The sequence below is a fragment of the Nelumbo nucifera genome, chromosome 2 (genome assembly GCF_055504915.1).
Source record: "Nelumbo nucifera cultivar China Antique chromosome 2, China Antique-T2T, whole genome shotgun sequence".
NCBI classification, from domain to species: Eukaryota; Viridiplantae; Streptophyta; class Magnoliopsida; order Proteales; family Nelumbonaceae; genus Nelumbo; species Nelumbo nucifera.
In genome coordinates this window covers 64,215,866-64,242,157 of record NC_142650.1, presented here as the reverse complement: position 1 = coordinate 64,242,157, position 26,292 = coordinate 64,215,866, and the positions used below count along the sequence as shown (strand labels likewise).

At 40.6% G+C, this 26,292-nt stretch overlaps 1 protein-coding gene across 1 annotated transcript; it reads right to left on the bottom strand.

The window, feature by feature from the left end:
• Positions 1-41: 41 nt before the first annotated feature.
• NLP1 (nitrilase-like protein 1) lies at positions 42-22,928 on the bottom strand. The gene is made up of 9 exons (XM_010273330.3): positions 22,761-22,928; positions 21,605-21,653; positions 16,723-16,814; positions 15,960-16,111; positions 15,832-15,878; positions 15,695-15,728; positions 13,354-13,520; positions 10,150-10,246; positions 42-567 (listed from the first exon to the last, which is right to left on the bottom strand). Exons 1-9 carry the CDS (start codon positions 22,841-22,843, stop codon positions 392-394), a joined length of 897 nt encoding a protein of 298 aa, XP_010271632.1. The 5' UTR covers positions 22,844-22,928; the 3' UTR covers positions 42-391.
• Between the last annotated feature and the right edge of the window lie 3,364 nt (positions 22,929-26,292).

The following is a 26,292-nucleotide window of genomic DNA, read 5'->3' as shown; positions in this document are numbered from 1 at the left end:
TCATGATTTTATTTGCATTCTACTGAAATAGGATTGTAGAATTTCTTTTTTAAGGTAAACAATATTTTATATAATGTCTTTCTTTATATCAGCATATGGTTTCCTTCCAAAAAAAAAAGCAATTTTACATAATGGAAGGTGATTCAAAGAATTCTATCGAAAATAGGTAAACCCACCTAACAATAGAAAAAAACTATTTCCAAGGAAGAAAAACTGTTTTAGTACACAAGGGGAATTAGTGAAGATGAACATGAAGCATCATTGTTCTGAACTTGATAACAAGTATCTGCAATACTTAATTCTTTTCCTTTGATATAATTTACCTCTTATTAAAAGAACTCTGTTGATTACCTACCGTACTGAACTAAAATGGAAGGCATAGTGACTGGCATCACAGTGAAGAACTATTGCCATCTAATGTCAGAAGAAGCTTGTAAAGGTCTGGACGTCGATCCCGAAATACTCCCCAGCTATGTCTCTTGGATTTGATTTTATCCAGATCAAATTCTGCAATGACTATGGCTTCATCCTTATCATTTGCAGCTGTGACAATTTCTCCCGTGGGTCCTGTTTATTGTTATTCAATATTAACTATAAAATTCGAAGGATCACATATAATCAGCCCTCTATTATACATAAAATCAATATTAACTTTTCTTGTACCACATGCAAATGCATCTTACATGACACATATGGGTATTGCGTACGTGGGACACACTCAAACTAACGAATTGGGGACTTACAAGTGAATAGTGTATGATGCATTTGTATGCAGTACAAAATTAAAAAAATGAACTTGTAATCCTTAGAATCACTCAATTTAATTTGCTAATAATCACCAATGCTAAATAAATTTTGTACTCAGTAGCGCAGTGCATAATTAATAACCTATAATATGTAATAAGCCATACTTGTTTCTAGATGTTCTAGTATATATTATTATTTATGAGAACAAAAATGTCCATATATTAGCTTACCAAAAAACTTCTATATATGCTAGTATTAATATGTAGGGGAATCTCTTAAACTACCCCTAAGTTTTAGGAAATTGACTTTTTTTTATCAACAACAGAAGATTCCTTAATTGTTTAAGAAAAAGATAATACAAGAGAGGAGAGCTAAAATATCTTAACTCCCCACAACTGTCAATGTACACCCAAAAATACAAGAGCTATTACAATTTACAACTGGGACCAAAAAACTGAACTCCTATTCACCCCTTGCTTAGCTAATCCATCTGCAAATGAATTGGCATATCTCTTTACCCATGTGCATAGAACTTCAATGTCCTTGGTAAGCCATTTAAATTTCCTCTTTTCATTGTTGTAGTTCGAAAACCTAGAGTTGTCTTCCTTTAGCCAGCTAAGTACAGTCTCAGAGTCTCCTTCTATGATCAGCTTGTTTATATGCAGGTCTTTGGCCCTTCGAACCCCTTCCAGAGCTGCTAATAACTCAGCCCCTCAACGAGTCTCCCACTCTAATTGGACCAGAATACATGGCCATCAAATTCCCTTTTTCAACCCTCATGAGTCTCCCACTCCTACTGTTTGCAAAATCCCTTAAAGTACCCCCCCCCCCAAGTTTTCTGACGATTGACCAACTCTACCCCTACTGTTATAATGCCATCACATGCCATCATTCCATCCACATGTGATTGCACATGACTGTTGTAACTTTTTAAAACCCAATTTTGCCCTTTTTCCCAAATCCCAAAACTAAATTGTCATTTTTTTTATCAATAACTCGTAGATTTTATTAAAATTAGAGAGAAAAAACACAGGTACAAGAAGAGGGAGATAAACTCTCTTATCTCACCTAACCAAAACAACAAGACACGAGAACAATTACAAGATAGCCCAGAACAAAGAGTCCCTAGATGCCCCTTGTTTAGCTAACCCATCAGCAAAGGAGTTAGCACTTCTTTTAACCCAACTCATCTTCACCTCAATGTTCTTGGTTAACCAATTAATTTTCCTCTTCTCGTTGCTGTAGTTGCAAAAATCAGCAGCATCATTTCTCACCCAATCCACTACCAGTTTAGAATCGCCTTCTATGACCAATTTGGTGATATTCAGTTCAATTGCCCTTTGAGTTCCTTCGATAACAGCTGAAATCTCAGCTTTAAGAGAATCACCCAATCCATCCAGTGTCTCACTTTTTTTTTCTCTGCAACTTTGATGGGTAATGAAATTTTAAGTGTTAACTCAGGGCCAGTTCTTCTCAGCTCCTCTATGGCCGATGGGAATTGACAAATCAAAACATAGTCCAGGGATTTCTGGTACCTTTAGCATCCAGAAAGCAGCCACCAGTTGTATCGTGTTTGATGGAAAGAGAGGATGTGTGTGGGAAACGTGGATGCATAGTTTTCAAGGCGCCAAGGCGAGGCTAGTCACCAGGGGGGCGCCTTATTGCCTAGTTGCCTAGACGATGGATTTTTTATGTAGAAAATGTAGATCCTAGGGTAGTTCCCTAGGTACCATAACCATATTTCCTTAATAATTATTCATAATTTTCATAAGAAAGGTATAGAGTTCATGTTGAAGTATAGAAAATCAACAAATTCATGAAAAGAAAATTCAAAAAATATAAGGGGTGAACCCTTATTTTTGTTATAGGAAACGAAGAAAAGAAAATGTGTTGATTAGTGTAGTTGTTCAAGACTGCTATCAGTCTTGATCACTCAGGAACTTCAGGTTCGAAGAGAGGAGAAAGTGAACAAGAAGGAGAAAGAGTGGTGAGAGAGCAGTAGAACACAGTTTTGAGGAGAAGAACAGAATCTCAATATTCTGCCACCGCCACTTTAATTTAATATTTATATGTTATGCTAGTTACATGAAAGGACACATCTGCCCTTGGTGTTTACATCATAACACATAACAATATAAAACTGAAAAGTAAATAACTACAATAACAGAATCATAAATCGACCACAGCTGTGACTAGATACATTCTACCCTACGGACAGAGTAGGACCACAGCTGTGGGGCCCACATCAATGTTCTCTACACTCCCCCTCAAGTTGGGAGTAGAAGTTTATCATTCCCAACTTGGATAGATCTGCTTCTAGCTTCTTTCTTGATACGGCTTTAGTGAGGATGTCCGCTAGTTGCATACTGGATGTGATGTAAGGGAGACATACTTCTTGAGATGAGACCCTCTCTCGTACAAAATGCCGGTCAACTTCAATGTGTTTGGTTCTGTCATGCTGCACTGGATTATGTGCTATATTAATGGCTGCTTGATTATCACAATACAGCATCAAGGGCTTCTCATACTCAATGCCCAACTCCTCAAATAGAGATCTTAGCCATAGGATTTCAGCCACTCCGTTGGCCATGGACCTGTATTCTGCTTCAGCACTTGACCGGGAGACAACACTTTGTTTCTTACTTCTCCAGGAAACAAGGTTTCCTCCCACAAGGGCACAGTATCCTGAGGTAGACCTTTTGTCATCAACACTCCCAGCCCAATCAGCATCTGTATAGACCTCCACCTTCATGTGGTTGTTGTTCTTGAACAGTATACCCCTACCCGGGCATCTCTTCAAGTAGGCTAAGATTCTTTCTGCTGCAAGAAGATGTGTGGTTCTAGGAGAATGCATGTACTGGCTGACAACACTAACAGCATAAGTAATATCTGGTCGAGTGAGACAGAGATATAGAAGCTTTCCTACCAATTGCTGGAACATAACTTTGTCTTCAAGAAGCTCCCCACTCTCGGCACTAATCCTGTGGTTCTGTTCAATTGGTGTATCTGCAAGCTTGACACCTAACTTTCCAATTTCTGCCAACAAGTCTAGGACATATTTCCTCTAAGAGATGAAGATCCCCTGTTTGGATCTAGCAACCTCTATACCCAAAAAATATCGGAGTACACCAAGGTCTTTCACATCAAATTCTTGATGAAGGAGCTGTTTAAGGGACTCAATCTCATGGCTATCATTCCCTGTGACCACAATAACATCAACATATACTGCCAGTAGTGTCAAGGAGGACTCCACCCTCTTGATGAATAGGGTATGATCTGACTGGGCCTGTACATAACCAAACTTCACAAGGGCTAGTCTGAATCTATCGAACCAAGCCCTAGGTGACTGTTTCAAACCATACAAAGCCTTGTTGAGCCGGCAGACCTTCTTACCTATCTCTGCATCATAGAATCCAGGAGGCAAACGCATGTAAACTTCTTCCTGCAGATCTCCATTCAGAAAGGCATTTTTCACGTCCATTTGGTATAAAGGCCAAGTGTGACTTGCTGCAAGGGATAATAGGACTCGAATAGTGGTCATCTTGGCTACTGGTGCAAAGGTCTCCAAGTAATCTATGCCATAACTCTGTGTAAACCCTCTTGCAACTAACCAAGCTTTATACCTCTCAATAGATCCATCTGCATTATGCTTCACCGTAAATACCCATCTGCATCCAACTAGTTTCTTTCCTTTGGGCAGATCAACTACCTCCCAGGTGTTGTTTTTCAACAGGGCATCCATCTCAACTTGCATTGCATCTTTCCATTCCGGGACGGATAGGGCTTCTTGCACTATTCTTGGAATAGGGACATTGGAAATGGAGCTAAGGTAGGACCTGTAGGTAGGAGATAGGCGATCATAGGATAAAAAATGGGAAATACAGTGGGTTGTAGATGTGGCACAATGTCGTTTCCCTTTACGGACTGCAATCGGAAGGTCAAGATCATCTGTGGGAGGTGAAATGGCTGGGACTGTAGTATTTGGACCTGGAGCTAGAGGTGAGATTGGAGCTGGCCTGAACTGCTGATGATCAGAATCAACCTGCCTGCACCGCCTGTGATAGACCCTCAACTCCTGATCCCTCTAACCACCGTCACCATTGCAGCTCTCCCTCAACTCCTGATCCCTCTGACTACCCTCACCATTGCAGCTCTCATCACCCAATGGAATAGGTAAAGGAATTGCCCCACTCTCACTGCTCTCCCCCTGAAGACAAGGACTCAACAAACCCCCACTCTCACTGCTCTCCCCTCAAAGAAAGTAACATCCATGGAGACAAACTTCCTCCCCGAGACAAGATCATAGCAGCAATAACCCTTTTGAGTTTGTGCATAACCAAGGAAGATGCATTTGGAGGCTTTGGGTTCGAACTTGGAGTGATGGGGTCCGAGAAACTGAACAAAGCATGTACAACCAAATGTCTTAAGGGGAATAGAAAACAAGTCCTCACGTGGGTGTAGAAGGGAAAAAGGAGATCTCATATCAAGGACCCTGGAAGGAATCCAATTAATAAGGTATACCGCCGTGAGGATAGCATCACCCCAGAAGCGGATAGGAACATTGGAAGTAAACATGAGACTTCTAGCCACTTCCAAAATGTGCCTATTCTTCCTTTCGGCAACTCCGTTCTGCTGAGGTGTATGAGGGCAAGAGCTCTGGTGGATAACCCCATGATGAAGAAGATAAGATGTCAATGATTTAGCAAAGTATTCCTTTGCGTTATCAGACCTGAGAACTTTGATCTTGGCATCAAACTGGGTTAGGATCATTTGGTGAAAATTTTGGGTCAAGGAAGGTACCTCATCTCGTGAACACATGAGATAAACCCAAGAAAAACGGGTATAATCATCAACAAATAACAAGAAATATCTGTACCCACCCATGGAAGGGATATGAAAAGGCCCCCAAATGTCAGTATGCACAATATCAAAAGAATTATCACTCATTTTATTACTCAATAAATAAGGCTTTCTACAATGCTTAGCAAACTCACAACTTTTACACTGTAACTGAGACAACTCAATAGACTCAAATAAAGCAGGAAACAGACTCTATAAAGACCGAAAAGACAAATGACCTAATCGGTTATGCCACAACATAACCGGACTCACACTCTGAGAAACAAAAGACATCTTCTCAACCGACTCTCCCACTCAAGAGTCTCTAAGTGATCAATCTCACGCCACAGGGACTGCAATGTAGAGAAATCTACTAAAACCGGTCTCTCTCCTTGTTTAAGATTCTTCACTTCACATTTCAATTCATATGCTCTGGCAACATTAAGGGGTTGGGAATAAGTTTCTTTCATAACATCCCATATCTCCTTAGCTGTCTTTGCCCACAAATAATTCCGGCTAATATGAGGCTGCATAGAATTACACAGCCATGTCATAACCAAGTAGTTTTCTTGAATCCACTTGGTATATGTCGGGTCTCCCTTGGGAGGTTCCTTCATATCTCCCAAGAGGTACCCTAATTTACCTCGTCCACCAATAGCCATCATGGCTGATTGGGCCCATTCCAAATAGTTTGATCCATCAAACTTTACAGTCGTAATCTGACCAACCATCTCAGAAACATTACCATAACTGATGTTCCCAAGGCTGCCTTCTGCCTGATTTTTAAACTCCATTTCTGTCAAGTCTCAAAAAGCACTTGGACTACCAATCACAATCAAAAACAGTATGGGCCTGATCTGTCTTCACAGTATATGTGCACAAAACTGGGATAATTTTGATTTGAAACCAACTAGCCAACACAACAGTAGCTTTCCGTAGAGCTCTAACCCCTTAGGACTCTGAAAAACAGCTTAGAAGAGGTCTGATATGCTTGGGAGAGTTAAGGTTTTAATCAGTTCTTAAAGTGAACAATTCAGTTGCACAATCCACTCAGTACTATGTATATAGACTTGCAGTAGGGTTAATAAGAAACCCTAGAATCTGTGTATATAAATCTCAAGGTTCAATCAAACACTAGGGCTTGCCGCAAGGTTACTTTCAAACCCTAGAGTAGAGAGAAACACAGTTGAGACAGTTCGGCCTAGGGTTTGCAGTAAAACCCTAGTGAATCGCAGAGAGGAAACCCTAGGATGGTTCGGCCTTCCCCTCCAGATAGGTCCAACCTATCTTTTTTGATCTAACTTCTCTTAGAAAGTAAATAACTTACAAGGAAAAATTGTTCGCTGCCTTCTAGGGTTACCCGAACCCTAGTCTTCTTTGATCCTTCCTGACCACCAACACTCTGCAACCCTAACAAGTTTCCAACAGCTGCTAGCACTTCTGGCAATCTCCAAGAATCAGCCTGCGAACTCCTCCTTTTCAGCTCTCAGTCCTAGGAGATTCTCATGTGGTCGACTGGTATTAAACTCACATGAGAAACCCTAACTTAGCTCTGATACCATGTAGTTGTTCAAGACTGCTATTAGTCTTGATCACTCAGGAACTTCAGGATCGAAGAGAAGAGAAAGTAAAGGAGGAGAAAGAGTGGTGAGAGAGCAGTAGAACACAGTTTTGAGGAGAAGAACAGAATCTCAATATTCTGCCGCTGCCACTTTAATTTAATATTTATATGTTATGCTAGTTACATGAAAGGACACATCTGCCCTTGGTGTTTACATCATAACACAACAATATAAAACTGAAAAGTAAATAACAACTAGAATTACAGAATCATAAATCGACCATAGCTGTGACTAGATACATTCTACCCTACAGACAGAGTGGGACCACAGCTGTGGGGCCCACATCAATGTTCTCTACAATTAGAAAATGTGTAGTAGAGAATGTGTTGATTAGACAAAATTTTAAGTTTTTCCTTATTGGTTCAGGTTTTTAAAGTCTTTTGGGGTTCAATACAGCATTTAGCAATGTTTATATTGATTAAGCCCTAACAAATAAGAAAATAATAAAAAGAAATTAGTATATAAACACACAAAATGAATATTTTAGTTTAGTAATGCCTATTTTACAATTATAATGTCAAAAAATAAAGAATAAAAAAGTATTTTATAATACATAGTTCAAAACTGCTTGGCAATTAGGCGAGGCGAGCCTCAAAGGACGCCTTGTCGCCTAGGCGTTGCCTTGACAACTATGCGTGGATGTATGGTCCAAGGTTCAGAGTTCCTACATTTTGATGGACATTTTAGTAAGTTACAGTTGCAGACAGCATATTTCAGTTCAGGAGTGTGAGAACAGGGAAAAAAAGGTTGCAGAGGTCACCAAGATATTTTTCCCTCGACGGTTTAACTTAATCCCAATTTATCTTGGATTTTCTCTACTTCTTTGTGTGCCGATTCTTTCATCAAAACCTCAAGCTGTTCTCAGAATTCACAAAGATCCAACGAATCAAAATCCACCAAAGGACTTTTATGAAAGAAATAAAACTGACTAAATCCCAAACCTCAATGCTCCTTAATCAAGTTAATAGCCCCCAGCGCATCCGACTCCACAACCAGACTCTGAATCTCCAGTCTTTAAGCCACCCAGACGCCAATTCTTTTTTCTTTTCTTTTTTTTTTTTGAAAGGTAAGGCAAGATTTTATTAATTCAGATTGAACAAATTACAACAGGAGAGCTAGCCACTTAAGGACTAGACAGAGCACAGGCCAAGTTACAGATTCCAAATGGACTTAGATCTAAACAACTCAGGAACATTTCAGGTTCTTAAAGTCAGGAGTTATAGACACCCAAGAAATCAGCTTGCTAACCGCCTGATGTACTACCTCATCAGTGCTGTTTGTCTTATTACAAAAGGCTCTCCTGTTCCTTTCTGACCAGATTACCCAAAGCACAGCTGCAGGAATTGTCTTCCATATTAATTTTCCTTTTTTCTTCAGGCCTGAAATCTCCCAGCAGAACAGAAGACCTTTAACTGAATTTGGCATGACCCAGCCAATACCAATAGCCCAAAGAAAATGATCCCATACTCTGGAGGAGATAGGACAGTGGATACACCCAGACACCAATTCTAATTGCAGCTAGTTCTGCATCTTCAACCAAGGCACACCAAACTCTAGAAGCTTGAATGTCAACCACCCTGCCTGAGAAGTCATGGATCACCACTCCAATGCCTGCTTGCTCTGCTGCCCTCCATGCCGCATCACAATTCAATTTCAGGAGACTCACCAATGGGGGAATCCACATTTCTCCAATCCAAATTGACCTGTGGATTGAAGAAGCACTGATTGGATCACCAACCACCTCCATTCCCCACCTCACCCAGGTCCTTCCAACTTCCTCAAGAAGGCTCTCTGGTGGGATATCCCGACCTGAAAAGGTTAGCTTATTCCTCAACTTCCAAGGAATCCAAATTACAATAGCCAACAAATAAGCCACTTACTCCCTCCCCCCAGCAGGGTCCAACAAGGCCACAGCCCACCCTAAAGGTTCTCCCCCGTGAAATGGCTGAAAGCTGAGATCCCAACCAAACTGGTCTACGATAAAGACGGTCAAGAAAAAGATGATCCACCGACTCCTCCCCTGCAGACCTCGGACACTTGGGACTCTCCACAATTCTCCTCCTATAAAGGTTCTTGTTAACTTCTAATGCATTTTTACAGGCACGCCAGATTAGATTACAAATGCAAAGAGTAAATTTTCATCCTCCAGATTTGTTTCTACAGAGGATGAGCTTTACCCTCTGGGGAAGGGGATGGATTTCTGGAATTCATCTTTTTTGCCACATAATAAGCCAATTTAACTCCAATTTGACTGTAACTTCCCCCGATCTGTGATATTCCCATATCCTGCGATCTGGAATAGCCTGCCAGCTCAAAAGAATACTCATTATTGCCACTACCTCCTGGTCCGAGAATAAAAATCGCAGCACCCCTTCATTCCACCTCCTAAATGCTGATATATAAGTTGATTCACCTTGGTCACAGAGCAATCATCCAGTTTAGGGGTCTGGATTCACAAGACCCGGGACCCACATGTCCTCCCAGATTCCTATCTCTTCCCTGCTACCCACCTCCACACACACCCTTCTTCCAAAACCTTCCTTCCCCATAACAGGCTACGCCATGCCCACAAAGCCTTAAATCCCACCTTTGCTTCCCAAAAATTGTTTCATGGAAAGTAACGACTTTTAAGAACCTTAAGTTCACTCTCCATTGCTACTCTCCAAGTTGATCTGGCCAACATTACCTAGTTGAAGGCTTCCACTGATCTATACCCCAACACTATAAACTAATACTTATTGGGTTGAGGATGAAGGGAGGATAGAAGAAACTATTCTAAATCATTTTTCATCCATTGATCTATTAGGTTATAGTGGATTTACTTAAGTCTTATAGACCTTTACCCTAAAAAGAGTCATACAGACAAAGATATGCCACATAATGAAGTCATGAACTTGAGACTGAATCAAATACTCTGCATGCCAATGAGAAAAATGCATACCTGCTATAAAAGAGTTCCCGTAAAATGTAATCTCACTATTTCCATGTTCTGTCTCAATTATCTCCTTTCCTATCCGATTTGAAGCCACTAGAGGTACCTGAAGTTTCAAAAACAGATCAGTTTCGTTGAAGAGGAACCACAACAAAGTATATAATGCATTGCTTAATTATAGAAATTTCCTACTTCCCAATGCCCACTGAAAATCTTGGAACCAGGATTCAAGACTATCAATCAATTAGTGTAAAAAATAACAGTGGTATGAATTTTGATATTATCCAACACCAATTCTTTACATCTAGTATGATAGCCTCAGAAAGCCCAGAATGTAGGGATGAACAGATGACCATACAGTTCATCTCATGCAAGTGTGAAATACCACTGCTATTTGAATATAATTCAGCTAATTTAAAGTGTGAAATACAAAAAAGGACTCAGGGTAAGCTGATTATATCAGTGGCATGCAAGTAATAGTTGAAACTTGTTTCCTGTAATCTCCCTCAACAACCAAACTTGTTTCCTGTTTCTGCCATGTGGAGAAACCCTCTGGGCTGTATTACATTTTGCTGAAAGATGATGAAAGAAGTGGTATCAAGCTCTACTGAAGGAACTATCAAGCGACTAAAGCTCTTAAACAAATGCTTGGTTGGTTGTTTCGTCAACTCTGAACCAGATGTTGAAGTAGTTTGGAACTGGGCAGTGACTGAATGGAAGCCAAGTACGCACTTCCAGGTGAGAAGACTCAGTGCAGGGTTCTTTCTTTTCTTCTTCAGTAGTGAAAAAGAAGCTCCGGATATTCTCGAGCGCGAGCAGGATCAAGTCTGGAGTCCAAAGTTAAGACTGGGGGGGGGGGGGGGGGAGGGCGGGGGTGGAATCTCTCGTCGGAGCACTGAGAAACGTGGGGCCTTCAAGCTTTTTTTGGATTAACATGTTCAGCATTCCTCTTCATGCCTGGAGTTTCCAAACCTTCAGGGAGATCAGAGATGCTTGTGGGATTTTTAGGTTCGTTGACTCAAGAACTCTGGATTGGAAGAACTTAGTGAGTGTGTGTACCTTAATTGAGATGGAGGAAATTCATCTGGTTCCAGCATCCCTTTTGCTTCACTTTGGCGGAGAACTTTTCGATTTAAGAGTGGTAATAGAAGGAACTTACCCAGGCGATTGTCTTAATCTCCTAGTCTCGAGTAAGGAGGATAGAGGTGCTTCTCAAGTTCCCTCTGGTTCGAGAAGGCGGAAGTCAAAAAGACTATTCTTAGAGATAGTTTCGGAGGTTGAAGTTGAGGGTAGTTTGGGAACAAAAAAAGATATCGGTTTTATTGGGGTTGATACATCGGCTTTGGTGGACTTTCGAGACTTTGGAAAAGGAAGGACATATGATTTGGGGGTGAGCTTGAATAAGGAAAAGGGGAGCGGGGGCCATTCGGTGCTATCTGTTGGGGAAGGTGGAAAGTCTCCATCTCGGCATCTTTAAGGGGTGTCCCGCATCAGTGATGGAGATACCACTGGGGCCCACTCTCTAAATCCTTTATCAATTAGTGCGAGTAGGCTTCGTGTCCCACCCAAGGTAGGGGTTATTAAGAGGAGTGAAACTCTATTCAAACGCATTGTCAAAGGTAGGCATCCAAGTAGTTTCATTTTGAACTTGTCTCAAAAACAAAGAAAGGTCAGACTGCATAAGGGGTCGAAACTGAAGGTTGTTGAGAGACCTGCAATCGGGAGATCCTCTTCTAATGTGACCCATAAGCCCTGGATACAGCGAAGTTGCTCCTGGTAGCTGTGATCAAAACAGGGGAAATCAATGATCTTAGTTACTGTAAGTCCAGTGGGGGACTACAGTGCGTCTCGAAGTTCTGGGATCAGCATGGGCGACTCTGGTCACTATGTTCAAAGCAGCAGAGAGTCGGAAGAAGATCTCGAAGATGCTTCTCCAAAGCAAAACTCTGTTGCAACGCCCAAGGTCCCTTCCTCAACTGAATTGGATGTCACTAGTGCAGACAGGGAGGTCCACAAAGAAATGGAGATAGGCCTGATGAAGGAGGAAATTGCTACCAATGGGTCTGTTGTTGCCACCCTTGAAGGAAATGTTGTTGTTGGAGGGGGGAGGAAGTGAAAGTGTTGGTGAGGAAATTTGTTCACCATCCCAGATCAATGACGATACTGCTGATCTTCGTGTCTTCGAGGAGGTGGTGATTGGGAAATTAGGTGTGGATTTGGGTAGGAGGGGGGAAGAGAAAGAAAGATTTTATTGGGACTGAATCTGTGACATCCAAAAAGTGTTGAGGAGCTTCTGGAGTAAGATACTCTCATACTGTACATGTAACCAAAATTTTCTCCCGTCTGAAGCTTGGTTTGGTTGGGTCTGGGCCTACAAAGAACTACAAAAGGGTGTACAGAAGAAGGAGCAGTAAGACCCTTAAAATTTCAAAGCAAGATCTGGATATTGAGAACTCTCAGAATACCTCTAACCCGGGTAAGCAGCTGGGGACTGGTAATATTGTTTGTGCCCCTGAAAAGGATTCTATTTCTGTCGTTAGAGAACTTGATAAAAGTCTCGAAAAGGAGAAGAAAACCGATTTTGTCTCATTCAAGGCAGCGTTTAGAAAGGATGTAAAAATTGGTAAAAGCTTGGGTTTGTTTTTCTGGGGAGGTGAGGAATTTGCCTTAAAAGCTTTTGAAGAGTTTGAGAGGAAGGAAGAAAGTTCGAGAAAAGGGTTAATTGGAAGAGGGAGATGGGATGAAGATGGCAACAACCAAGAGGAGGCTTTTGTTGGAAAAGATTAGCTTTTCTCTTCCATTAGTATTTTTTCCCGTTTTCAGTTGTCCTTTTGTTTTTGGTCTAGGCTTTGGTCTAGGCAACAACCAAGAGGAGGCTTTTGTTGGGTCAGGAATTTGGAAGATCTGATGATCTAACCATTGGATAAATTGCATCTATTTGGACTTTCCTTTCCAATATGCAAACTCGATAACCGCCATTCAGAATGATGGGTTATTACATGGCTGGGATGATCATACCACTTGCTGGTCAATCAAAAAGGAATTCTGTATGTTAGGTAATCAGATTCAATGCCATGGCCCAAAAATAGAGTGGCAGATTGTGGAAGGATAATACAATTCTGAACTATTGACTCCACACCAAGTACATGAGAAATACAATTCATAAACAAACTCAAATGACTAGTTTACAGCACAAAAAGAATGAAGAATTACCAAATTAGCCCCAGCATGACCTTGCATCACCCGCTTCCAATGATCACGGGAATCAAGTCCTTCATCTTGTGGTTCAGAACCAATGGCAGTGGGGTAAAACAAAATTTCTGCTCCTTGAAGAACCATGGCACGTGCAGCCTCTGGAAACCACTGATCCCAGCAAATAGCTTGCATAAAAAGATTATGATATATTTTAGGTTATTCCATCACCATTCATTGCAGAAACATCCAGAAAAAAGACACCTCCTTAACAGTGAAGTATAAGAACTAGAAAAATCTTGACTTTGGTGAAATATTTTGAAGAGAGAGCCCTAGATACTCTTAAAATAGATCTTATGAATGGCTTATTAGAGATAAAATTGGCATGCATGTCACACCTAGTGAAGCTTACTAGACATGGAGGAATCTTACAGTTGATCCAAATTGTTCATTGAATAGGGGCCTTCAGGATCAACCAGATGTTCAGTCTCTAGGTCCATGACAAACCTATTTCCAACCTTGTAATAAAGCTATTAAAAGTTCCAATATTTAAATAATAAACCCAAACTAGATATCATTTCAACCACATTGCAATGTGGTTTAAACTAAATGTTGGCCTGTGGAAAAAGGGAATGATAACATGTAAGGCCCTTCAGATCCAAATCATGTGGCCAGTGGCTACACCAAGTCCCAGGACATTTATACATATTTAGCAATCCAACTAACAGACCCTCTCCATATATGTAAAACAATATGTATAAAGGATTTTAAAGTCTAAGGCATGATTTATACAACAATGCACACTGGATAAAAATTTTGGAGACTTTCAAAGTCTTTTCAGTCAATTATATAATCAGATCTTGGTCTGAAGTAGCACAAACAGGTAGTCACTCTGAAGAGGTGAGACTGGATTGGAAGCCACCACCAGAAAGTAAATTGAAATTAAATTTCATGGTAGCTCTATGGGTAACCGGGGAAGAGCAGGTGTTGGGGGAGTGATTACAGACCGTCAAGGTTTGGTGGCCGTGATGTATTCAGGTCCAGCAGGCTTAGGAGTTTCAGTCAAGGCAGAAATCATGGCACTTCTACATGGTTTCAGATTAGCACAACAGCTTGGCCTCAGAGATTTGCAAGTTGAAGGTGATTCACAGCTAGTAATTCATTGGGCAAAGCAACTCAAAGAAGCACCTTGGAAATACAGACATGCATTTAAGGAGATTGATGTGATTGCAAAGAAAATAAACTCAAGCTTCAGCTGGGTGAGAAGAACTGCAAACGGGGTAGCAGATAATTAGCTAAACAGGGAGTAGATAGGCCAAGTCTTTTCTCAGAAAACTTGTAAACGGTGTTACTGATGGGTGTTCAAATCTTCCAACAGTTGTATTAAGTCTAAATCTTTAATTTTTAATGAAATCCTTTTTCTGATAAAAAAACAATGCACAGGCATTAAATACTTAATAAGATAACCATTGAAGTTCATAACAAAAAGAATCTTTAAAAATTTATACAGGAGAACAAGATAGAAGTTGAAAAAATAAAAGATGCAAATAGTAACACAGTTTCATGGCTCACCAAGTAGATGACCGGTATTATGGCCAGATGACCACTGACCAATATGATGTCCAGTAAATCTCTCCTATTTGGATTTGCCCCTCCCATGAATACATATTTTAACCTTTTTACACATAAGTTACATCTAATATAAGGATAATCCTTCGCATATTTAGGTCCTCCAATTTATATCCTCTAATTCCATGTGAGGTCTTCCTAATTCCCTCTGACCCTTTTCCACTTCTTGTCGTTTTCAAACAAGCAAATAAAAAAGGCAACTAACTTGAAGGGGGGAAGAAAGGACAATAAGAAATAAACCGACCTCAATATAATGCCTTATATATAATAATAAAAAAAAAAGCTTGCAGAATATGATTTCAATAGAATTTGTGAGCATTGAGCAGGTTAATTAATGGTTTCATGGTCCCTCTCCAGAGAAAGCCTTTGTTGAGAGAAAGGAGAGATTATTTCACTCTAATTTGCATTGTATTTGCCACATATTGACAGAATAACATTGTCCCAAAGGTTTAAACCTTAAAAAATTGAAAGAAAAATGAAAGTGGGAGAGACAGAAATAAAACATGATGTTTTGTGACAGGTTCAAGGACCAATGGCTTATGACCATGACCAAGCCTCAAGACAAGAGACAGAAGTGAATGCTTCAGTCCCTGAAGCATAGGCCTCAAACTACATAGCTGAGGCTTAAACCTCAAGGCAATTGGTTGTAATCTACTGATGAGTACCTTGGATTTCCTCCATATCAGATTCTGAACTCTATTAATATTGTTTCTCAGATAAAGTTCTTGCTTACCAATTCCAATTTTGGCAAACTTTGTTCCAAAGACCTGTTTCCACAGAAATCATGGTTGCCATGAGTTTCTTCGGACAATAGAAATCACCTATGAAATTAAGTTTTACTTACAGAAGCACACAATCAGATCAACCCACCTTGAAGCCTGTATCACCAGGATTAAAGTAGAACTTTTCCTGGTAGCCTGAAGAGAAAAAACAATTGTAGTAACTAAATGGAAAATAAATAATACCAAACTTGATAAGAAGAATCCTTGAACACTTGCCTGGTCCATCTGGGATATGGGACTTTCTGTACAGACCAAGATCTGTCCCATCAGCATCAATTACTGCTACTGAATTGTAATGGGCATTGTTTGCCTCTTCAAAGAAGCTCACTGGTATTACAACTCCTAATTCTTTTGCTAGTTTTTGCATCCTGCGCAATATACACACATAATTTTGGTTTTCTGGATGGTTTTGCATTCATGCATTTGTGAAGTACAATTTCAGTGGACTAAAACACCAGTAAAAGGTATATCCTCTCTGAAGGCAACCCACATACAGCCCTAGTCAGAAGATTAAAAGGCATTACTAGTTTCTTTGTTTTTGTAACAGAATCATTAATAAGGCAATGACAATGTTAATTTCAAGTCAGGAAGAGCCAAAGAACACAAAGGCAGTTGACTAGACACAAAGGTACACAATAGACGATACATTCAGGCAAGGGGTCTGAAGTATAGTGAGGGACTAAACAACTAATTCATTTTAATGACACTCTGTGGAAGTAGATATTTTGTTGACAGTATAGAATAATGATGATAGAATAAATCCTTGTGAATAATCTAACTTGTCAATACTCAGCCCTAGAACTCCCAGGTGGGGCATTTCAAATTATGGTTCTGACTTCTTCCTGAATGCAGTGCACACCACATTACATTATGTGGTTGATTTGGTAGGTGCGAAGGTGGTCCTTACAGCCACCCATCTTTTTTCTTATTTCACCTTGCAGAAGATTTGGAGCCCATTTCAGTATTTTGATATCTCTACCTTAGGATTGTAGGGTGTCCTTTGTAAGACTTTGCTCGTTGAAAGAAATCCTCCCTTTGAGCTTGGCAGAAATAATATCCCTCAAATAGTTCCTGACAACATTTAAGATGTAAGAATGAAGGTAAAAGCAACATTCAGATGTTAAACTTAAAAAAGAAACTTCAGCAGTGGAACCAGATGTTGTTAATATCTTGACAACAAACCAAGGACATGAGTTCTAGAAATAACAAAATCGATTTCACTCCCTCTTCTTCTTCTCCTCCTCCTTTTGTGGGAGGGAGAAGGGGGGAGGAGTACTTGTAACTTTCACTAGACAAAAAAAAAATAATAATAATAAAATAAGGCTTGGGAATGAACAACCCTATGAATGCAGGAAGACCTCTTTCCACACTTCTACTTAATAGATCAAAGTCATGGCACTTCAATTTTCAACTCTCAGCAATCAAACTTCTTCAGTTTTGTTCCATGTTGAAAAGAAAGATGACATTATTAGGGGAGAATAAAAAAGGCCAATTAAGTAATTTCTTGTAGAAATGTCTTATGAAAGAAGTTTCACAGTGAGCATACCACTGCTTAGTGCAACTGCAAGATCTTGGGCTGACAGGAATGAGAACGTAGGTTCAAATCTGAGAGCAGCCACTTCATACTAAACTATTGAAGGTTAAGGTCGATATCCAATCTACCCCTCCCAAGACCCAAGACAGGCAGAACCAGAAATGGGTAATGGACTTTAGAGTTCTTTTCTGAAATGTTAAATGCTTAGTCACAAGCCAATCTATTAATGGACTCATTTTTCACAGGCCCTTTAGAGTTCTTTTCTGAAATGTTAAATGCTTAGTCACAAGCCAATCTATTAATGGACTCATTTTTCACAGGCCAAATCCCAGGGGAGGCAAATTGGAAAATCTTGGTGCACATGTTAGAGGGAACTCCTTTCTATTAATATCCTCTGAATATGCTACATTCTAGAATTCCAGGATTCTATAGACTCTGTTGCCATGAGAGCATCAAGACAAAGGGAAAATTCTAGATTGGGATTGATAAGGCTGGATATGGAACCTACTGCACCCTGGTTGCCCCTTTCCATTGTATATATTGAAGGATTCCAAAGGAAGGAGAGGTCACTATTTCACAGAGCGATGATACAATAGATCACAAATACAGAGATGTCAGCATCTCAACGAATGGAAAGCTTCTGGTTAAATAGTATTTGAATTTTAAATCCCTGATATTGCTGCAGATGGGGATGGACTTCAGAGCATCTTGAACCCAAAAACCCCCAAACAGTATTACATCAACAATGAATTTGCGCTATAAAAAAAATTCCTCCCTAACCCTGATTTAGAGTGGAAAGAATTCAGCTCCCTCAACAAAATAGATCTGCTGAAACAGATGCATCTTTAACAAGAGGGTTTGGTTATGTATGATGTGATTAATGATCAAACCACTGAAATTCCTGAAAATCAGGGGAGGTTGGATTCTATGAAGAAGTTAAAGGGCACTTTGGATCTTCAGAGTTAAAACTTTAAGAGACCCTTTTGGTTTAAGGATTTAAAATTTTGTGTTGGGAATCAACAGCACAATGTGAATGAAGAGAAAGGTCTGGTGAATAGAGCATTGAGAAGGCTAAGGCAAGAGCAGGGTCCAGTGATACATCAAGAGGATAGAAGTATAGGATTAAGGATTTTGGTATTACCTTCAGAGATGACCAGGTAGAGTTTTCTGGTGTGAAGGATAACCGTTAACTCTAGAGCTGTTGATCAAATAGAGAACTATCTAGATGTTGTCATGGAAAACAACCAAGGATGAACTCAGGTAGAAATCCCCTTTTGCAAGCATATAAAGAGGCTGCTGAAAGAGCAAGGAGCTTGCTTTGATCACTTGCTTGGATGCAACATAAGGATGTGTGCATGTTCAGACTTCAAAGTTTCTGTATCCAGACATCCCTCCTTTCCAATTACACTAGAGCTGAAGATAGTCAGCTGCATACAACTGCTTGGACTTTTTACTTTTTGACTTCCAAGAAGCTTGTTTTACAGTATTCATGTATCTCAATGGACAACAACATGAATTCCATTTGTGAGTTTAAGAAAGTTGCACATCAAAACAAGTAGATACAATTCATCAAATAGATATTTCCATCCAATGTTTTAAAATGCAAAGGCGTGACATGAGACGTTAGCCTCCCGAACACAATGAGGCATAAGCCTCCTTAAGAGGAGGGGGGTCAGGAGGAAGGAGGAAAGGGAGGAGGTGCGCCTCCAGGTGTATGCCTCCCACGGCTTTTAAAACATTGTTTCCATCCTTTTAATCTCTATAAACCGTCTGTTCCTTTCTTTATGCAGTAAGTATAATAATGAATAATCAAATAGGAATTAATCCAGAGAAAATACAAGACAGGGCAATTCATGATTGATTCAGTTCTCTTCCAAAGCATATATCTAAGAAGGATAAATATTACTTTCTTTCTAAATTTCAAGAAATCAGAAGCTTTTTCATAGAACTCAATCAAGTCCAATCCAAGTAATCTCATATGTTCAAGATATTTTTTTTTATGAATAATAATAAGTTTATTGATTCAGAAGCAACTTTAGAGTGAGTTCATACATCATCCCAACGAGAGGCACGAGCTGCAGCCCCTCCTTGAGTCTTACAAGCAAACTAGGAAAGAAAAACAATAATCACAACTGAGCCCAAAATAATTCTTCCCTATTTACCCCTTGCTTAGCTAACACATCTGACAAAGTATTTGCTGATCTCCCCACCCACTGTACAGTGACCAACATATTCCTTGTCAACCAACTAAATTTCTTCATTTCATTCTTGTATCGCCACATAGCCTCTTCAGAATTTTTTAACCAACCCACCACCACTTTGGAATCCCCCTCAATTATTAGGTGTTGTACCCCCAGCTGGTTTGCAAATTGCACCCCTTGTACAGCAGCTAAGAGTTCTACCCTGATGGAGTTCCCGATTCCCAAGGGACCTGAGTAGAGCAACAAAATCTCTCCCTTCTCATTTCTCAAAGCACCCCCTACTCCGAATAATCCTGGATTACCCATGCTGCTTCCATCAAAGTTCAACTTTATTGAGCCTTCGGGTGGAGGAGACCAGCTTGTAATTGATTTGTCCTTTAAAGATGAGCACCTTGCTACTGCTGATCAGTTTCTTCAAAGGTCATTAAAGGAGAATTGATGGAAGATTTCCAAGGTCTTCAGCCAATGTATTGCCCTGTTTAACACATAGTCTTTCAAATCTTGGTTGTTCCTTTCCTTGTCTTGAAAAATTCTGAGAGTCCTTTCTTCCCAAAGAGTCCAAGTCAAAGCAGCACGAGCACATCTCCACATAATTCTCCCTATTTTTGTAGGCCAATAAAAGGTAGAATGGTTGAAGAGCATGTAAACTTCTACTGGTAGACTCCAACTACCCCCAAACAACGAAAGTAGCCAAGCCCAAAGGTCTGCAGAAAAGGGACAAGATACTAGTAGATGGTAACAATCCTCACCGTGAGCTCTACAGAGGATACACCAATTAGGAGAAATACAGAGAAAAGGTATTCTCTTTTGTAGGTTGTCTAAAGTGTTTACTTTCCCATGGAATACTTCCCAACAAAAAGCCATAATTTTTGGGGGGACTGGCCTGCACCAAATTTCTTTAGACGGAAAGGGTTGGTGAGAAGAAAGTTGAGAGATGGATTTGAAGAAAGAAGCACAAGAGAAGGTTCCAATGGGTCTAGGAGTCCAAACTCTCTTATCTGGCTTGGAGGGATCCAAACAAAACTGATTAAGACAACCAAGCAAAATAGAAAGAGACTCAATTTCAGCATCCCTAAGTCCTCTACGAAACCCAAAATCCCAAATAGGATCTAAGGGTGTTCCCAAAGGTGAAACAAATTTTGAGATCACCTCTTTTTTGTACAAAGAAAATCTAAACTCCATGTCAAACACATTGCAAGACAAAGCACTGTTCAGCACAGTTCAGCCTCTCAGAATTCAGAATTTGCAATTCATCTGTATACAGATGGTTCATGCAACTGTGATACAGGCAATGCAGAGACTGTTTATGTCATCAACCAACTAACAATCTCATCATCACATCAGGAGGTGTAGCATGCAAAGCATATGGGAGCCATGATTTGGAAATCAGAGCTCTAACCAGATGCTGAAGCAACAAAAGATCATACATATTCTCAGTAAGCTCTTTTTTTTTTTTTTTTTTTGATAGCTCATCAGAGAGCAGCAGGCTTATAAAGTAAAAAGGAGGAAACAAGGAACTATAAAAACAGCCACAACCAGAAACTTTACAAATTACAGCCCGGGCTTGGGCAACCCCAATCTAATACCTCTTTCCCCACCCCTGCTCTTGCTAATGAACCTGCCAATATCCTACAGTAGGCTCACCTTTTAGCTTATCATGCTTGTAAATATCAAAAACCAATATCCTACAGTAAGCTAACCATTTCTAATGTTCCTTTTTCTGCTCAGTAATAGTAATGCTATTTTGCCAAAAAAGGAAAATAAAGAAACAGCTACAATATGGTCTAATCAAGAAAAGTCAGAATATAAGGAAGAAGGACCAAGAAAGTTGACCAATTCATGCTCAATTAAGAATTACCAACTCATGACAAAAGCTTTGCAGATTGGATTTGTCTTAAACTTCAGAGTTCAGATTGATCCTTCAACACTGACATGTGACTAAATAGATCCTCATTTATCAAAAATTGAAGAGAGGCAACATCAAGCAGAATATCTTGAGGAATGCAGAAGGGAATTACAATAAGGACGCATCAACACACTAGTTCTATTTAACCAAGGATCTAAGAATAGTCCCCCAGCAACTTTTAGCAGACAAATGAAGGATTCAAGTGCATATTCATTCATACCTGAATGAGAATGATATTTGCACCCTTCTTATGAGCAGCTCTAACCAACCTGCATAAACAAGGAAGGTCACTCCGACTACTACAGAAAAGGAAGATAAGTAAAAAATAGAAAAAGAAAAAATTGAAGTGCTCCTTCCACAGATATTCTCAAACAACTTTCACTCTATTTATCACTTAGGGGCTGTTTGATAACAGCTGAAGATGCTGAATTGAAGAGATTATCACTTTGTCTTTTAGAGTAAGATTTTAAGGAGGTTGTGAACTCCTTAATGGCTAAAATTGAAGTTGGGTGAACCACTAAATTCTTGAAAATTTTATTATTTAATTATTTTAACAACTAAAAGACAAAGCAATAAGTCTTTCAGTTGAGCAACTTCAGCAGTTATCAAACGGCCCCTTAGTCTATTAACAGCTGACTGAGTTTGCTGAAGTTGCGTCTGAAATAAAAATTAAAAACAAAAAAAAAAAAGACAGTCTTGCACAAACTAATTGGATATATTGCAAAATGATGCTAACAGAGGATGGCAAAATTTGTTAGTTAGCCCACTAAGTGGGAATGAACTAAAGCAGAGAAGGAAAAAAAAATAAAGAACCGTTGAAATGATATGAAAAAAAGTCAAAAGTGAAGGGAGATCAACAACAATAACCATTTGTTAAAAAAAAAAACAAAAAAAAAACACCAGCATCAGGAAAAGAGCCGAGGCCAGAAGGAAAAAAAAAAAAAAAAACATATTTTTACAGCATAAATTACATTTGAATGTCTAAGAAGGTCTTGACTTCATGCAAGTTCGGAAGTGTCTCCTTGACCTAATTAATCAGATAGTAGAGTTGAACAACGTGTACCCACCAGGGTTTGATTCTAAATTTCAACAAATCATGAGTAGTAGAAACACAACAAAGTTTGAAATCATAATAAAATATGCTTTTAATTCCAATCAATGCAAATTGAAAAGGTGATTACGCATCATTAGAAACTGATCAAAACGGCATTGAAACCTTGATTTACACATATCTTGGATTCTAGCTAACTAAATCTTAGCTAGAACTCATTTTCCAACGAAATATCAATGGAAATGCCACTAAATTACGTTTTTCCCTTTCCTTTCAAGTTGGAAGAAGAAAGAAATTGAGAGAAGAAGAGAGAAAGCAAAATTACCTTTCAGCAGTATCGACATTAGCAGAAACTTCATCGGAGCAAGCAAACTGCAGAGCTGAAACCACCACTTTTCTCCCTTCCATTCTCCTTCTCCAGACCCAAGTCAACCGCCCGCGACTCGCTCGGACTCTGCTTCTATATCTCTGCTCTGCTCACTCAGTGTCTGCCTCTCCTCCCCCATTCCTTTATTAGGGTCATTAAGGGTGCAAATGGATCAGGTTATAATTCGATCCGATCCAAACTTCGATACTGTAGTCTTATTCGATATGTTTCTGATTTTTGGTTTCGAATCACCCCTATCCGATCGGATATATGTTATTACTTATTTATTTATATATAATGTATATGTATATATGTTATTTATTTATAAATATATTATTTAAATTACATTTTTTATAAATTTTTATATTATTTTTTTTTTATAAAAACATATGTATATATATATATATATATATATATTAATGAAAATAGTTGAAAAAATATTGATTATAGTTGATGTGGGAAACATTGCTCCTGAGTGGTGAAATGTTGGATTCTAATCTTAGTTAGAAACCAAATATTTGCACACAGAACTAGACATGGTAAAATTGAATATGATGAGGCGTGATTTGGCCCGACGTAAGGGACACGTGGATGCGGCTTGCCAGCTAGACGATAGATTAGCATGAGATGCGATGACAGCACCTCGATATCAAAGCGCCTTGGTACTAGAGCACCTCGGTAGCCACACACGCCAAGGTGTCACATAACCGAACCTAGAAGGTCACCAATTATCTCCGAACTTCCCAGGATCACATTGTGTAACCGTAGGCCTTATCTTCTCCCCGTCCGAATCAGAGGGAAACGATAAACCTCATTAATTGACATGTTACTCTCCTACCAAAGCGGAACGGATCCCAACATCATGGGTTGAAATTTCCAGGAATGTTTCGAGAGACCTACAGCATCTCAGCTATATAAGGGCATCAACCCCCAAGACTCAGGTACGTGCGATTACTTGCTCACTAACATTCTAGCACGCAAGTTTTCAGCTCGCAACCATAATACAGTATTGACTTAAGCATCAGAGTGACCTCGTCGGGTTAGTCAGCACTACATTTCACCAACCACCACACTCTTTTTCAATGGCATCTTCCAGCAACACCAGTAAGGACATTGACATGAACGTCACTGGGGGGTAGGATCACCAAACGTCACTCCCTCAAGGCCCCTCAGTGACTATCGGGCAGTTTACCATTCCCCTAACTGCTTTAGGGATCCTCTCTCTGTCAGTGCCTCAGACAACCCAATAGATAAATGTCTCGTTGCCCCAGGTGAACACCACCTTCAAAGCCTTCTGTGATCCCTCCTAAGGTCAAGCATTCTCAGTTTGATGACCTCGTTCAGAGTGCCAGGATGATGCAGATCCAGATGCAGCAGATCCACCAATTCCAGCAGTTTCAATAGTATTATTTCTACCAACAATACCAGTAGCAGTTTCCACCACTACAGCCAAGCTAACAGCAGATTCCACCCTAGCACATAGGTTAGTACCAAGGACAGAACCAGCATAGGGCCCATCAAAATGTCTGCCGATCTCCCCATCGGGGTGAGGGGACCTCGCAGGTACCGGTCCCTCACAAGGGTCGGACCCCACCTCTGGGCAGGACGGACAGGCAGCACACTCCCCCAGTCTCCCAAAGGGGGAACTCGAAGGATAGGCCCGAAGCCAACCAGCTCGAGAGGGCCAGTCAACAACAACATTCGCGGCTGGAGAACAATGGATCACAACGCAATGACTGCCAGCTCGAGGCCCAGGGTGCGGGCTCAAGACAGGACCCCTCGACACCCCACAACAGCCAACGCCAGTCTCGAGATCAAGAAGAAGCAGCAATAAGGAACCCTGATCCACCTCGCGGTAGTGTTTGGGAGCGAGAGTGGACTAGAATCGAAGTGTCTAACCATACAGAAGTCAACAGCACCAACGTCGAGCCAGTAAAGAAGCAACAGTGGCAGCGGCACAAGACTCACTGTTCCTCAGCCAAGAACAGCCTGCCAATGAAGAACAACCAACCGTTGGAGCAGAGCAAGGAAAGGGAAGAGGTAAGTTTGGTGGCTACACGAGCAGCTCCAGCTTTGTTGAGCTAGCAATCCCCCTTGTCACCCGAGCTACTAGTAGTCCCAATGCCGAAAGATTTCAAGATACCTCTGTTGGACAAGTACGACGGATCCTACGACCCCAATGATCATGTAGACACGCTCCAGTCTCAAATGCATCTCATCGGGGCTGACGAAGCATGTATGTGTGTGTCTTTCTCCACCACTTTCAAAGGATCAGCCCGTGCTTGGTACAAGAACCCCATGCTAGGCTCCATCAGAAGTTGGAGATAGTTCATGGACATGTTCATAGCCCACTTCATCACTAGTAAGAAGTGTCCGAAGTCACAAGAAAACCTTCTAAACATGGTGCAGAGGGAAGGCGAGCTGATCCGGAGCTACATCAAATGTTTCAATGAAACGTGCCTACAGATACCAGAGCTCGACCCAACAATACACCTCACCACAGCTCGGAAATGAGTCACACACAAGGAGTTTAGGTGGTACGTCAGAGTAAATCGGCCGAAGACCATTACAGAGTTTCTCGCGTTAGCTGAGAGATTCATAAGTACCGAAGAAGAGCTCAATCAGAAACCGGAAAACCAACAAGGCGAGAAGAGAAAGAAAGAAGAAGAAGATACGAGCAGCAGCAAACACAAATGGAAGAAGAGCAAGTCACCAAGGAGAAGAAGTAAGTCCCCCTCCCGAAGCCACAAGTCGAGTCGGCAATCTAGGACCCCTCCTGTAGAAAGAACCAACTACACTCCCCTCAACGTGAAGCGAAGAGAGATCCTAATGGCAATTAAGGACTCCTCCTTCGTCAAAATGGCCACCTAGGCTACGAGGAGACCCAATGACTAGGAACTCAAATGTGTACTGTCACTTTCATCGGGACCATGGCCACAACACAAAGAACTGTCGGAACCTCTACGATGAAATCGAAGAGCTCATTCATCGCGGATACCTAAAGAACTATATTTTGCACGAAGAGAAAGGACAAGGAGACCGACAGGGAGATCGGAGGAGAGACGCTCCAGAGTCAAGCAGACAGAACGAGCAGCCACCTCGGTAGCTACCAGAAGAAAGACCGATCCTCGGGGTGATCAACATGATCACTGAAGGGTCCATTGTGGCGGGGTGCACTACAGCAATGGGGAAGACCTCAATCAGAGAGCTAAGGCATGAAGCAGAAAACCCACCGAAACATCGGATAGAAGAACTTATCTATTTCACCGAGGACGACGTGCGTGGGATACAGTACCCTCATGACGATGCTCTTGTGGTGAAACTTGTCATCAATGACTTCAAAGTGAAGCGGATACAGGTGGACTTAGGTAGTTCAGCCGACATCCTATTTAAAGGGACTTTTGATAGGCTACAGCTGAAGCAAAGCGACTTGGAGCCAGCAGACACACCCTTGGTGGGATTCAACGGCGAAGAAGTCAGACCCCTTGGT